The sequence below is a fragment of the Acomys minous genome (assembly GCF_964271855.1).
Source record: "Acomys minous genome assembly, chromosome: 3".
Taxonomy (NCBI): domain Eukaryota; kingdom Metazoa; phylum Chordata; class Mammalia; order Rodentia; family Muridae; genus Acomys; species Acomys minous.
This window is the reverse complement of record NC_140485.1, coordinates 126,162,757-126,178,866: the sequence shown is the minus strand read 5'-3', so window position 1 is coordinate 126,178,866 and position 16,110 is coordinate 126,162,757. Positions and strand designations below refer to the sequence as shown.

Genomic DNA, 16,110 nt, shown 5'->3' with positions numbered 1-16,110 from the left:
CCAGACAGTAAAATATGAGTAGAAGAGACCTATAAATACAGAGAAGACAGGAAAAGAAAATGATAGAGAAACAGTAGGAGAAATAAGTTGAAGCTGAAATGGTAAAAATGAACCTAAACATATGAGTTACCACAATCAATGATATTAATGGACTAAGTTCTAGAACTAGGACAAAAGCCCTGGGCCTGGAGGTGAAACTTGTAATTACAGTGCTCAGGGTGCTTAGACAAGAGGGTCGCAAATTAGAGGATGGCCTCGTCTACATAGCAAGTTTCAGGCCAGCCTGGGCTGCAGAGAGAGACCCTGACTTGGAACCTCAGCACACCAAGAGACTAACATGAGCAGACAGAAACTCCTGCTATTCCAAAAACAAAGGTGCTGAGGGCACAGGTTCCCCTCCACCCATCTTCATGCATGACAACTAGTGTTTCACTTACATCTTGTCTTTCTTCCAGTCTCACAACATGGACAGTCCCACTGGCTTGACAGATCTAAAAGTTGCTCACTTTCTTTGCACTCCATTCTTGTGTCTCAGATGCACCCTGAGATTGCCACGCCCCATCCCCCTTTCTACCACTTCTTCTGTCACTCAGCCACTGAGTGAAAGTGGCTACTAACCGCCCACATGCCCAAAGCCTCTTTCCTCTTACCTACTGTATGTTTCTTTATCATGGCTACCATTTCTATATACTATACAATTTACATTTTTAGGGCCCCTCACGCTTTTTCTGAGACATGGTCTTCAACATGTAGTCCATTCTGGCCTCAAAAAAATCAGAACCCCTGATCTTTCTACTCCCCAAGTTATGGGATCATGTGTGCATCACCATGCCTAGCTACAACTTGAATGTCCATTTGTAAGGAACTGAGGTGTTTGTTTTGTTCCTACTGTATCCCTGTGTCTAGTACAAGAAGCCACTTTACATATATATGTTAAATTGGTGAGCTAATACAGGCAAAAAGGTACTGGGTAAATTCAACAGCTGCTTAACAGTACCAGGAAGTGTTCTCAAGATGACCAAAGAAGAATGGGAGATGATGGGGAGAGAAAGGGTTTTTACCCCAATAACAAGTTCAAATTTTCAAAAAATAAGCTATAGCAAATGTAAGTCTTATGGAAAAATATTAAAAGCATCATCTCTGTTATCAAGAGCAAAACATTTCTCGCATTGTCATTAATTTGAATCAATACTACATAAAGAACCAGATCCAGTGAAGAATAAAAACAAGAGGGGCAGGGGAGAAGGATATCAAATTTTATGTCTAGTCTAAACTTAGTCATGAGTACTTCCTAACCTAATAATCCACCAGCAAAAATTAAAAGAAGAAGGAGGAGGAGGAGGAAGAGGAGGAGGAGGAGAAGGAGAAGAAGGAGATAAAAAACAAAAAAAACCCAAACCTATATTGTACAGAGACAAAGTTATAGAAAAGGAAGTATAGAAAAGTGTACTTCATTTGCATATATCAGACAAGAACATTCAGGGAATTAAATGAGGAAAATTAATAATCCATAACAGCAACTAAACATAATACATTTTGCTTGCCTTTGGCATTTATCTTTGATACATTCAGAACTTACTTGGGAGTGTGGTGTGGCAAGGCACATATTCAGACACGGTTAAGCAATCGTGCTAATCTACAATATCAGCTCAACTGATTATCAGGTCGTTCCATACGAGAGCTTTCCTCAGCTCTTCACACTTCCCGGGAGGGGCATATGAGGGATGGCTCTTGTACATGTAGCACATCTTGTACATCTTGTACATGTAGCCAGTGGTGGCGCTTTCACATGCAGCCTGTCATTAGCCCACTACCTTTACAGTGCTGCGTTCATCCACAGTCGTGATTTCTTGTTAGAAAGTTATTTCACAGCAGTTATTCTTCTGGGATACAATGGCTATTTTTTAAATTATATTCTTAGATACAAATTAGAATCTTGTTTGTGAGATCTCATAAGGAAATTGTGTAGCTCTTCCTAACGGTGGATAACACAATAAACAGAGAGTTCCTTCTGCTATAAGAACAAAAGCTACACATAAGTCTTTGTGTATATTACTGGTCAGGGCTGAAGGAGTGGGAATAACTATGTCAATTATCTTACTTTTTAAATGTATTAATGTGGAGGAGAAACCATGGGCTTTGCACTGTAGCACTGAAGCCGTAAAGCAATGCCCAATGGTCGAGCTCATATTCCAGCGCTTTCCTTAAAGCTTTACAGAACATGGAGCAATAAGCGCAGCAGAGGCAGAGGAAGGGACTACAGGGACGAGAAGAAAGACACAGAGGAGCACAGATTTGCAGGCTGAAGGGCCTCTCACTTGTGCCGGTGGAGCACAGCATTGAAGGCAAGTCCGTCAGCCCAGCTGGTGGTGAAGTTGAGGACGTTGACTTGGCTGTAGGGTCTGGTGGTCTGCCGCACCCAGCTCAACAGAATCTTCTCGCTGTTTGTCTGCTGCAGGTCTGACATGATATCTTTCATGACATCTTTCACCTGTGGGTATGGGGGGAGGGGAGAGGCGGAATCACATCTGCTTATAATGTAACATTTACTTCATTGAAGATCTTGGATAAGAAATATTAGATCAACCAAATATTATGGAGCATATAATTGGCATTCATTGTATTTCTGAGTTCTATTTTAAATTCTGAAAGACAAATTTTAATTGACTTTTAGGGTAGTAGGATTTTCCATACATCACCTCAGTCCTATGAGCTAAATAATACTTGCACTCTTTAATTACAGTGAGCATTCCTTTTATTGCTATGAAAAGGTCACAATTTAAAACGTTTTATTTGCAAGAGCTTTTTTTCATAATAAGTAAATGCAAATTTTAGTTTCCACAAAAACGAGAACAGAAATTGTTAGACTGACTATAAAAACAATGAATTAAGTAATTTTTCTAATAGTGCTAACAATCATACTTAAGAATTAACTTTTTGTTATCATCCTAAAGTAATGTATAATCATATACATAGGAAGGCCTCAAAAAATGATAGAAACATATCAAAAGGACCACTAGTCAAAAGAAGGAATCAGAAGGAGCCAAATTTAAGACAACTGCCACATCAGGATGAACAATATTAATAAAAGATAATAAACATATATAAAAGTCCATAATCCATCCATTGATGAACAGGTGAGTGGGATAGATGGATGGGATGGAATAGACGGATGGATGGATAGATTGATGGATGGATGGGATGGGATGGATGGAGGGAGGGAGGGAGGGATGAGTGGGATGGATGGATGGGTAGATGGATGGGTAGATGGATGGGATGGGATAATGGATGGGTAGATGGATGGATGGATGGATGGACTGATCAAAAAAGATTCTTTGTTATAAATAGAGAGCTAGCTAATAAATGTAGAAAGAACAATGAAATCAGAAATTTACTATTTGCTGGGAATAATAATAATAATAATAATAATAATAATAATAATAATAATAATAAAAAACGAGTAAAACAAATGAAGAAAGTTGAGCATGGAACAGAGCATTTATACTGTCGTTAAGTATATCCCAACTACTTAAATAACAAGGACCAGTTACTTTACAGTGGAGAAAAACTTGAGAACTATTCCCTTAACCTACGTAAACATGGCTAGAGAAAAAGCTAGTGGGCAGCACATGCCCCTCACACCTTGACTGAGAAAACTCACTTCCCCTGCAACAACTTTACCAAATGAGCAACCTGACGCTATCCCACTGGTCAATGGCCACTCCCTGCAACATCCTGTTCTACAAAGTCACAGTTCAGTGTTCTTCAAAAGCATCAACGCTGTGAAATGGAAGAAAGACTCAGAAAGTGTCCCAGGTGAAAGAGATGCAGGACAGAAAAGCAATGAGCATCACTCATGGTCTTGAACTACTGTTCACCTGCTTTATTGTCCTGTCTCTCCTCCTTCTACACCATTGCTACTGGAAGACTGAGCCTAGGACCTATGCATGCTGTTAAGCATCACTGAGCCACACTCCCCAGCAGTGTATACTGAGGCAGTTAGCCAAACCTCCATGAACTGCTAAAAACTGCGTTATCTCAAAATCATCTTCCTGGCTTTAATAAGTGTATATCATTTTGGTGGTTAATAATTGTGATAATACAGCAACAAGTGGTAATATTATACATTTTATATTTTTATTCTAATGGCATTGTGGCCATATACCAGAGCTAATTGTTTTTTAATAAAAAGACTGTGTTTTTAGGCAAAAGCTTGGAAAGTGTACTTTGATAGTTTACAAAGGAAAGGGCATGCAAAATATTCAGACAAGAAGCCAGAGTGAGCTAAGGAAACACAGGCAACTGCTAATAGTTGGGGAATCTGGATGAATTCCTGGACTATTCCTACAACCTCTTGTAAGTGGGAAAGTAAGGCAATTTTCTAAATTAAATGTGAGACACTTTTTTCTCCTCCGTCAAAAGTCTGCATCAGGCTGCCAACACTGTCCACTGGCAATTGCTGTAAACTACACTGTACTGTCTGGAGATTCATACGCTAAAGCCGTTATCACCTGCATCTAAAAATGGGCCCTATTTGAAGGTAGGATCGCTGTACACGGAACTACTTAAGATGAGGTCATACTGGAAGAGGGTGGCCTTCAAACACAGTATGCCTGGTGTCCTTATCAAAAAACAAACGGAAATCTGGACACAGATACAGAGAAAGGGTGTGTGTCATGAAGACCACCGCTAAACTTCCGTTAGCCAATACACCCCATTCTGCAGCAAACTGGCAGCTAAGAGGAGCCAATGACAAGACTCCCTAGGAGCTCCTGGGAAGAATCAGCTTATGCTGGTGCTTGGATCGTGGACTTGCAGACATCAGAACTTTCAGACAATAAACACCTCCTGTTCCAGCCAAGCAGTTTGTGGAACTTTGATTTGACAGCTATAGAAACTGAATAGGGAAACAGTATATTTTCACGGTCTATTGCAAGGTGATTGGGAGTCTCCCCACCTGCCAGTGCAGAATGATGCTCCATAGTAATCCCAAAGTCAGCTTGTGATTCCCATCCACGATGTCAGTGCCCCCGATATTCACCAGTTCCACCTGTCAGAGCAAAATAGCAAAAGCAACAGGGATACTCTTATGACAGTGTCTGTACGGACCTCCAGACTTTCAACTTAGTACATTTATACAGCAAATGAGGACAGAAATTTCGCTTTAGGAATTAGATCAACACAAAACTCAAAAACGTATTATTTATTCTGCAGATCAATGAGAGCATCAGAAAAGGCACATGACGTATCCGCCACTCACAGAACAAGTTCAAAACTTCCACCATGAGGAAAGATGTCCAAGCATTAGCTAACGTCTATACATATGGCAACCAGAAGGCTTCCCAGGAGCAGAGATTCCCCAAATTTTGCTTACATTGTTCTGATGTAAAACCTGCAGCACTCGGTTGACGTTATTTAAGGCATGCACCCTTGTGGAACCACGTTCCTTTGGCTGGAAAAATAAAACAAACAAACAAACAAAAAACGTCAAGTAAGATCCCACATCCCTTCATATGCTGGCAAACTTTAAGACAGAAACGTAAGCAGATCAGCGGGTCAGCATCCAGGTCACCAGCCTGGGTACCACAGGATGCAAATTCACCAAGAACATCTTGAAATCCTGGCTCACTTACCTGTGTGCCCAGTGAAATCACTGAGGAAGCATCCAAAAAGGCATGGCAGTTTCATATCCCATGTGAGACAGTGTGACTAAAAGGACTTAGGACATGATGACGATTTGGCATTTTCTAACAGGCAGAATCAATTTGAGAATCAATTCTGTCAGAAAAAGCTCCTTCTATCTGAACTTCTCTGCAGGCAGAAAAGTAGCAGAGAAGTTGTGCCTGCTTTCTCTTGCCCGGGTAGGAACAACAGAGCCAAGAGTCATTGTCCCAAACTCCAGGTCACATGACAAGAGTCCCCACCTAGGACAGGGCATGACAAGCCAGGCAGCTTCCTTCTACCTCACCAGCCAGGGAAATCTCACGAGAGGTATCAGCTTTCTGAAGGTGCCCAACCAGGAAGGCAGACAGAGGGTGCAATGCTAAGGCTGCAGCAAGGGGGCCGATCTCATATGCCACAGAGCATCTCTCTATGACTTTATATAAACACTGTCACTAGTGTAAAAGGCTGAAGCCATAAATGACATCTTCACAAGTATAATTAATGTCCACAGGAGGACAGAGAGCCTTACACATAAAGTAAGAGAGTTGGGTGTAATGAAAGAATAAATTAAATATGAGAAAAAGAAACATGGAAATAATGTTGGAACTCTGAATAGAAATAGTAAAGTTTAAACAACTATTTCTTGCTTACTAAATAACATTTAAATGTGACTGTCTCTGCATTCTCTGCATTCAAACCATTATCTCCTTTATATTAATTCTTTTTTTAAATCACTAATACAGGCAGTCTCAGGGCAATAAACATTTGAGGTAATGTTATATGTAATGAAAATAGAGCCCTCAAGGAAACCAGCTATGTACTCTACTCTACCCAGGCATCAGTTAAAACATTGTGTATGAAGTGTTCTTTCAGTTTGCCTTCAAATCTCAGTAATGACCAGGGATGCTCCACCAGCCTAATTCTCAAAGATGTCCTCTCTTACAGGCTAGGGACATAGCTCAGGTGCTAGCGTGCTTGCCAAGCATGCATGGAGCCCCTGGTTCGAAGCTCAGCACCGCCCAACCCGGTGTGGTGGCACACTCATGCAATCCCAGTACTTTTGGGAGGACAGGTGGAAGGATGAGGGGTTCAAGGTCATCCTCAGCTGCACAGCTAGTCTGAGACCAGCCTAAGGTAAGGAAGACCCTGCCTAAGAAAAACAGTCATAAGTGTCCTCTCACCAGTGATGTTCCTGTGAGGCCTTCTAGAAGATCCAAGAGCTTTCTCCCGTCTTTGAGGTCTGAGAACATATCATTGATGGGTGGTTTCCCACTCTGCAGAAAAGAAGGAAAATAAGAGTGACCTAAGGATCCAAAATTCCATATTGGGGCTCATGAGGTGGCCCAACGGGTAAATACACTTACGTCTGGTCATGATGACCCGGTTCAATCCCCAGGACATGCACAGTGGAAAGAAAGAGTGCCCACAAGCTCTCTTTCCACCTCCACGGGTGCGCCACACCATGAGTGTGAGTATACATGCCAATAAATATATAAATTAAAAACAGAAAAACTATATGTGCTTAGCATTTAAAGTACTCCTAGCTGTGTCTAATCCTAGTCTGGACGGACAAAGCTTACAAAACTCCTAAGACAGACAAGTAGCATTAGCTGGCCCTGATAAACACACAAGAAACCCCTAGCACATTCCGTCAGTTCAAATATCTGTCTTGCCTTCCTGTGGCGGATGAGGGTTTGAAAACCAGGCGATTCCTGTTCAGAAAACCAAGAGCCTCAATGTCAAACTGAGCTTGACCAAGAACTACTTAATGAGACCAGCCAGTTACCTAACCTCCCTGAAGCCACCAGGCAGTTTAAATACCAAAAACTATAATGCTATGTGAGAATGTGCTAAAAATCATAAAGCATGATAGAATAAATCTATAATGGTCTTCTATCACGTTGCTTCTTCATATAAAATACACAGCTAAAAGTCCTTCCTGCTGGTCATTGATATTTCACAGTCAAGAAATATCTTTTACTTCTCACTTTTAAAAAATACACTTTCCATATGAAACAAGACTCTAAATATGAGATTAAAAAAAGATGGGAACCTGACGCTCTGCATTTCCTGTTTCCCCTGCCTACTGACTCCTTACTCAATTTTCAGTAACTATCGGGTACAACCAATTAAGGATTCTTAACATGTGTCTTAAAAGTTCATAGGCTCTAAGAGGGAAAGTGTGACCCACTGAGGAAACAGCGAAGAAGAAGCTGGGCCCTGTCTCTGAAATCCCACTGACCCTCCACGCTGCCACCATGAGGAGGACACAGAGATTATCTCTACAGTTACAGTAACAAGCAGATTAGCAGAACACGGAAGCCACCTTCTAGAAAGACGGCTTCAGGCTGAAGACTGAAGCAAAGGGCTGACAAGCCTGTCTTCAAGGCTCGCCTCCTTACCCGACTCTCACCTCCCACAGGACAGACAGTTCCACCACCACAGAAATCAAATTGTCTCTTGGGTCTTATGCAACAATGACACAAAGATATCAAGTAAAGTCCATGAAACAGGATGTGTTATCCAAGCAGCCTCCACCATTTAACACCCACTTTCCAAAGTACAAACAAAATAATATGGGAAAGCTTATTATAAAGTGACACAGATGCAAGTGTTTCTTCATTTCAAAAATAATTATGGATGTCTATTGATGGCACTTTACGCAAACAGGTTGTGCTATATACTAGCCACAAACTTTAGCCATGTGATCTGGTTTTTACACACTAACTTGTTTGTTAAGAACTCAAATGGTTAATCCATTACTACTATCAGTCATAGCACAAGCAAAACCTTCATGTTTTCTCCTGTTATAAAAAGTACTGTTGAGGCTGGTGAGGTGGCTCAGAAGTTAAGAGGTGACCTGTTCCCAGCAGCTCCATGGTGACTCCGAGCCATCCACAACTCCAGTTCCAGGGACTCCACACTGCCCTCTTCTGGCCTCTTCGAGCAGTAGGCACACACATGGTGTACATACTTTCATGCAGGCAAAACATTCAGACACATAAAATAAAAATACATCTTTGTTTAAAGAACCATAAAATTTCAACATGATCCGAAGGGACTTATGGGAGTTCTTCTCAGTCCCAAACTCACAGAAATAATGGGAGCCTATGAGATGAGTTCCTGTGGGAACCCTTCCTAGTCAAAGACAATTCACATAGGATACAAGAGAAATCTGTGTGGAAATAACACAGAAGCAATGAAGGCTCATTGCAAACTAAGATTTCTAAAAGGTGTCATTAATGGTACACTCTTTTTCCCTCGAGTTCAGATAGTTCATTTGCATTTTAGGAAACAAATTTAAAAAGATGAAGACACAGTTCTCTCCCTGTCTCAAAGTCAATCATTCATGCAAGGCTGAGCAAAGGCCCTTTCCTTTAAATACAGGCACATAGTAACAGCAGGTCTATTTCTTTCTTCTGTTTCCCAACTTCAGATGAACACTGATGACAAACCATATGGAATATGTCTAGAACATATGCCCTTTTCCTGATCTTCCCACACGCCATAAGCAGTGAGGACAATAGTGGTATACACTGAGATTCAGTGCTCTAAGAAGGAGCCCTAATTCCCTGCAGGATGGCAGCTGAGGAAGGTGATAGGGCTCCCCCTGGACAGAGTGAAAGAAGGTGCCTGGATGTCTCTCATAGGGGACGCATCAAAATATGTGGTTTTAAACTTACGCACAATGTCCTTAATTAAAATGTGATTCTGCAGTGGGGCTGGGCCTGGTTGAGAAAGTGCAGGTGAGCTGCTCTGCCGGGAGCTGGCTCTGCCATTTGCCAACTCTTCTGCCTTCAGGTTGTGGGGGTAATCACCTCCCAGTCACCTCCTCCTGGCCACCTGAGGTAGTGGGGGAGGGGAAGAGCTGACCCTGAGGCCATGGAGCTGGAGAGCTATCCCTGCCCCTCAACCAGCTGTAGCACTCAGGAGAGCAGGCCCTGCACCTCATCTGGGCAACACAGTGGAGCTGGCCCTGAAGGAGAAGGAATGGGTGAGCCAGTTCTGAGAGTGTGAGAACACAACTGACCCAGCCCCTCAAGGCTGCAGCATTTGGGACAGTGGGCCCTGTACTTTGACTAGGCAGCAAATGGAGCTGGCTCTGGAGGCTGGTGAGCCTGCTTTGAAGATATGAGAAATGAGCCTGCCTGCCACAGATGGTGACACTGGTGACCTAGCCAAAGCAGTTTTGGAGAGCTCATACTGTTGGTGCTAAGAGAAAGCCAACATGCTGATCAGCTCAGCTACCACCGAGACCCAGATCCAGGGCTCTGAGTTGGCCCACCCTAAAGCCTGTATCATCTGCAAATGGTTGAAATGAGTGAAAGGGCCAGTCCTGCTCTTCAAAAGCTGCAGGATCTCCATGACACAGGGCACCAACAGGATAACCAGGAGGAATCTTGGTGAGGGCCCAATATTGGTGGTGTCACAGAAGCCAGAGACCACAAACCAGACCAATGACTCATTGCAATGAACACTTGCAAGTAAAGATGTGTGGACAGAGGGACATATTATGGGACACACTGTGACATGTTTCAGCTCCCACGGTAAGATGTTTCCTATGCTTTGCTTTTTGTTGTTGATCTTGTTGTGTCTGTGTGCTTTTTACTTGGGGGGGCGGGTGAGGTTACAAGGATGAAGGGTGGATAAAGGGAACAAGGAGATGAGTGGAAATTCTGTATGTGATGTAAAAGTCACAGAGAATCAAAAGAAGTTGGGGGTTTTGTTTTTTAATGTGCTGCTGTGCTGTGCTGTGCTGTGCTGTGCTGAGCTGAGCTGCTGGGCCCCTGGATCCAGTTCTCCAACACCAGCACCCTTCCCCCAAGGACAGAAAAGTATTCTGTCAGCACGTCATCAATCAAACAGTACTGGTCTCCATGCATTCCTATAATTATAATGATGAAGAATATTAAAATACTCCAGCTGACACTAGCTCATCACTGTCCTCTAAGCCCAGGTGTTGCTGTTCACTTGCTCTTCTCTGTGGAGTCTACTACTCCACTGCCTTTTGGGAGGTGTTAATGAGCTTCTTTGAGCATTATAGCATACAAAAGGCAGGTTCCTTTTTTTTTTTTTTCTTTTTTTCCCCTTTCAGTTTTTTTGTGGTGGTTTTTGTTTTGTTTTGTTTTGAAAACAGGCTTTATTCTACAGCCTTGGCCAGCCTAGAACTCACACTGTGGACTAGGCAGGTTCTTAGTAAAAGTGTCTTTGGGAAGTTTAAAGATATTTGATTCATTGAAAAAGGATCTGTTGGGAGAGGTAGGAACTCTACACCTGTCTGTATATATCTCTAGCAATAAAACCTAGACTGAAAAGCACTGCGGGGGGGGGGGGGGGGGGCGCACAGCATACACCTACAATCCCAGCATTCACAAGCCTGAATCAGGAGAATTACAAGTTTGAGGTCTACATAGAAAGTTCAAAAACAACCTAAGCAAGAGCCTTTTCCAGAAGCCAAGAGCTAGAGATGTAGTTTACTGATAGGAAGTTCGCCTGGCAGGGATCATGCTCAGGATTCAATTCCCAGCACAACAAGAAAAGAAAATTCACACACACACACACCATGCACAGGACTGTCACTACAAAAAAACTAAACATCCCGGACAAATGCAACTTTCAAATGTTCCATATAAATATGGAAAAGACTAGCTATGCCCAGGAGCACATGTTCCCTCCAGACGTGGAAAGTAACAGTACCTGATGTGTAAGCAGGGTCTGTACTCTACGCTTGGGGCCGGAACATTTCTTATACAAAGAACAAGTCAGTATAAACTTTAGACTGTGCTGGCTGAGTTGTCTCTGTTGAAACCACTCAACCCTATTATAATGTGAAAAACAGTCACTAAACATGCAGGAATGAGCAGGCCAGCTGGAATAACAACTTTGTTCTAATTTCATGGAGACTGAAATCCAAATTTTATATAACTTCCGTAATTACAAAATAGTATTTTGCTCCCTGGTAACCCTCTGAAAATGATTTTAACTGGAAGACCAGACGAAAGCACGCAGTAGGTTAGTGAAGTGTTCTAAGACAACAGCCAGCACCTACTGTGTGCACAGGTAAGGTCTGAGAGTCATACGGGTTCATATTCACGACTTATGTGTACTCTTTCTCCAAAACAGCGTTCTAAAGTGAACAGTTTCAACATCCCCATGTTGTAAGTGAAGAAACTGAGAAACAAAGGTAGGGTAACAGTGAGAGACAGATCCAGGACCCCATCTTTAAAGCCCTGGCTCCAAATCCATGTTCTCAGCGTTTGAGCTAACTCACATTACAGGGCACACACCTGTGACAAGTAGGGGAGCAGGTGCTTAGCTGCAGGGATGGCAGAGAGGTCGCTGTAGCTGGAGATGGTATACACGGGCAGACATGAACCTCTCGGAGCAGCACGACACTGTACTGAAATAAGACACCCATTTCCCAGCATTCCACTGTACAGCACTTCTGATGTTTTTGTGTGTGTGTGTGTTGTGGGCTATAAACATCGGCTCTGGGAAAAAGTCTAGAAATGTCAAAAGTCATCTTTTAATAAAAATAAAAACTGATTCCTCTTGACCATTAACCTCACATTTAAATCTGTGCAAAGGCTGAATTGCAGCAACTTCTTTGGAAGAGAAAGTACAGTTTTAATAATTTAGTTGCACAAATATTTGGTGGATATCTCCTTTGTATCTTAGCGCTGGTGAAAAGCTGAGTTCATGTCACCCTCCCTACTCATAAGAGGTCACTTTCCTTGCTTCTCAAAACAAAAACGGTGCAGATGAACAATCTTGAACTTGAAGGAAACATAAAGCTTGAGTCCCATTTTTCTTTTAATAATCCTTTTTTTTTTTTTAATGTGTATGGGTGTCTTGCCTTTATGTGGGCTGTGAACCACATTCATGTAGTACCCATGGAGGCCAAAAGAGGGCGTGTGATCTCCCGGAATTGGGTTTGAGCTGGGAACCAAACCTGAGTGCTCTGAAGAGGAGCCAGTATTCTTAACCACCAAGCCATCTCTCAGCCTCTCATTTTTCTTTCAAAGACAAGTAACAGCAACACAATGACAGATGCTATGGTACTGGAGTAACCAATATGGACTGCCCACCCCCCCACCCCCCCCCACCCCCCCCCACCCCCCCCACCCCCCCCCCCACCCCCGCTCCCATCTCTTTTCCGCCAGCACTTCTTTGGGCAGTGTCAATACCAGGCCCACTATTTTGGCAAAAGGAACGCAACATCAGTACTAGTTCCTGGGATATGACTCCAGTGAGATTTAAAGTGTCTGAGCAAAGAAGCAAAGCAACCATTGTGAAGCCAGAGAGGTGGGGGCAGGTGCAGGGAGCAGGCTTCACACGTGTGAGACATAACGAAGTGAGCATGTCTGATAGGCATCCATCACGCAGGGAGAGTCAGCGGGGGCTCCAGGCTCTGCGCCAGCCCAGCATGGCCTGCGCAGGAATTAAGACACACTGTTTGGCAGAACTTCCTGTTTACAAGACCAGTTGGAAATCTGAATTGCCCTGTGCAGCCTCCTGATACTGTACTTGTAGTTTTCTAGAACATCACACAAGGCAAAAGAGTTTTTCTGGGTTTTTTTTTTTTTCCATGTTTGTTTGGTTTTTGAGACAGGGTTTCTGGTTTCTCTGTGTGACTTTGGCTATCCTGGACTCGCTTTGTAGACCAGGATGGCCTGAAACTGTTGTCGATCCGCCTGCCTCTGTCTCCTGAGTGCTTGAATTAAAGGTGTACGCCACCACGCCCAGCTAGGCAAATGAGTCTTATCAACAGGCAAACCAAGTCACAAGGCGAATCACCAAGCAGAGCAGGGCCACATCCAGATGAAATATAGGATTAGTCAACAGTGAGGCTCTTAAGGAATTGTGAGGTCTGTGACCAGAACACAAGCATACATACACACACACACACACACACACACATACGTATGCATGCACACATGCACACACACACACACACGTGTATGCATGAAAATGTAACTTTTTAAAATGTCATATGGGGACAGCTGAAAGCTCAAATGCCTGTACCCAAAATCATGTTCAGCCAAGACCAAGCCTGAATTCAGTCCCCAGGATCCATACAGTCAAAGGAAAAGAACTGATTCCACACATTGTCTTCCCATATCCACATATGCAATGTCATGTGAGCACACAGACAGACAGACACACACACAGAGACACATAGACAGACAGACAGACACAGACACAGACACACACACAGAGACACATAGACAGACAGACAGACACAGACACAGACACACACACACAAAATAAAACAAAACCTAAATATTTAATTAAAAAAAAATTAGAATTCAGGCAAGAAGCAAGACAGACAGATGGAAGGAAGGAAGGAAGGAAGGAAGGAAGGAAGGAAGGAAGGAAGGGAAGGCTTACAAAAGCACTACCAGCATGTCCCAACGATGGGACCAAGAGTGTGAAGTGCATTTTATTGTTTGTTTTTTCTCATTGGTACTGGGGAATCAATAAAAACTGAACTTTATTTTTAAGAAGAGTATGTACAGCTCTTAAAATAATTAGCTACTATGGGCTACTATGAAATGAGTGAGTAGTAGACCCAGTGGGAATAGTTCGGCTCATGGAAGCCTGCAGTGGCTGTCACAGTATTCAGGAGGAGATGACCCACCTACGCGGGGAAGGCACTCCCACTGCTTTGACCACACACTCTGCGGCATCCTCTTTTCCGGCTCCTATTTTTATAACTACTGACTTCCAAGAGTCAAGGAGCAGAGAACAGCAGGACACACATCCGTGCCCCACGGCAAACAAGGCAACTGCGTGTGAGCAGCAAGTCACACTGGAAGCCAGGGTACGTGCATCACACTCAAGTCCACGTACATTTCAAGTCTGGAATCGGCACCTACGAGAATTGATCTTTAAGGAGGAGAAGAGCAGAAACGTGCATAGCGCTCTGCATTTTCAAGTTTGCATGGTCTTCCCCCAATCGCACTGACGACAGAGCTTCTATAATTTGGAGGCTCACGGCTCTGCCAGAGGAGCAGCCCTGAGTGTGGGCCAAAGAAAATGCAGGCTGAAAGTCAGGACAAATTTCCTAACAGCTTTGCTACCCTCCCTTGGGAGAGGCCACATGCAAATCAGACTCTAGAAGTTAGAGCGTCTAAAACACTGTGTTTTACACCCCATGCCACGGTCTAACGAGGGCTTATTTCTGTTTGGAAATAAGTAGCAGAGGGTAGCAATTTCACATTTTTCCCATCAATGCACCAAGACTTCAGGACAATACAAGACAGGTAATAATGATCGAGGGTGTTTAATGGATAAAAGAATAAAACACAGTTACTTTTAAAACTGCCTCCCTGTTTGACTGAGGTCATAAATAAATGAATGTACACTCAGGGCCAAGTGTTTCTTAACCCTTTAAGCAACCACTTTCTCCTTTGCTCTTCACCTCACCTCTTTGAAACCCCATACCATGACTTATGGCAGTGTGGGTTGCCTTTCAGAACCCCCAGGCTCTGAAGCATTGTGGACCCAATAACATATTAACAAGGATTTTAGATAGATAGACAGATAGATACATAAATAGATAGGTAATAGGCGGACACCTGCTTGTAAAGATATGCCAACATAAAACACACAGATTGTATACATGTAAATGTCCTCTAGTGAGTGATATTTTTAGCCTCTGTGTAGCCATACACAGTTATTAGTAAAAGATAGTTTTAGACCTATATCATTCAATATGACCACACCTTTTATCTTATATCAAGAAAACAAATGAACAAACTTTAAGCTTTAAGTCTGTTTCATTTGTTGTGAACTAAGTAGTTGGGGTTATGATGAAGAATTCTAGTGAGGGATGGAGAGATGCTCTTCCAGAGATCCAGAGTTCAATTTCCAGCACCCACATGGTTCCTGGGGCCTCTGTAAGAACAGCCAGTACTCTTAACTGCCAAGCCATCTGTCCAGCCTCTTGTTTCCATTTTTAATAAATAAATACAGTAAAAAAAATCCCAATCTTTTATATCTATTTTCATGGCATAACACAACTTAAGGTATTTTGCACTCAAATTATTATTCCTCTCTTTCCAATACAACTGTCTTTCACTGTTTTCAATTTTTTTTTCCGAGACAGGGTTTCTCTGTGTAGCCTTCGCTGTCCTGGACTCACTCTGTAGACCAGGCTGGCCTCGAACTCACAATGATCCGCCTGCCTCTGCCTCCCAAGTGCTGGGATTAAAGGCGTGCGCCACCACGCCCGGCTCACTGTTTTCTAAACATATGGTTTTAGACATATTAAATATATGTCTGTGTTACTGTCGCTCATTTATTTAGTAAACCAAAACTACTCAGTGGGTAGTTAGTAAGTGTTAAAACCTGTGCAGATTGAAAAAATAATTCCCCAGGCTGGGCATGGCAGTGTGTGCCTTTAGTCCCTGCACTTGGGAGACAGACTCAGGTGGATCTTAT

General features: G+C 42.9%; 1 protein-coding gene across 7 annotated transcripts in view; it reads right to left on the bottom strand.

Moving 5' to 3' along the window:
• Positions 1–16,110, bottom strand: part of UTRN (utrophin) — a 490,767-nt gene that overhangs the window by 359,928 nt on the left and 114,729 nt on the right. For all 7 annotated transcript variants that reach the window (XM_084777015.1, XM_084777016.1, XM_084777011.1 and 4 more), the window contains 4 exons: positions 6,846–6,938; positions 5,375–5,452; positions 4,958–5,050; positions 2,319–2,491 (listed from right to left, as the gene is read on the bottom strand). In XM_084777015.1, the coding sequence (XP_084633141.1) occupies positions 2,319–2,491; positions 4,958–5,050; positions 5,375–5,452; positions 6,846–6,938 (437 nt within the window). The remainder of the gene's footprint in view (positions 1–2,318; positions 2,492–4,957; positions 5,051–5,374; positions 5,453–6,845; positions 6,939–16,110) is intronic.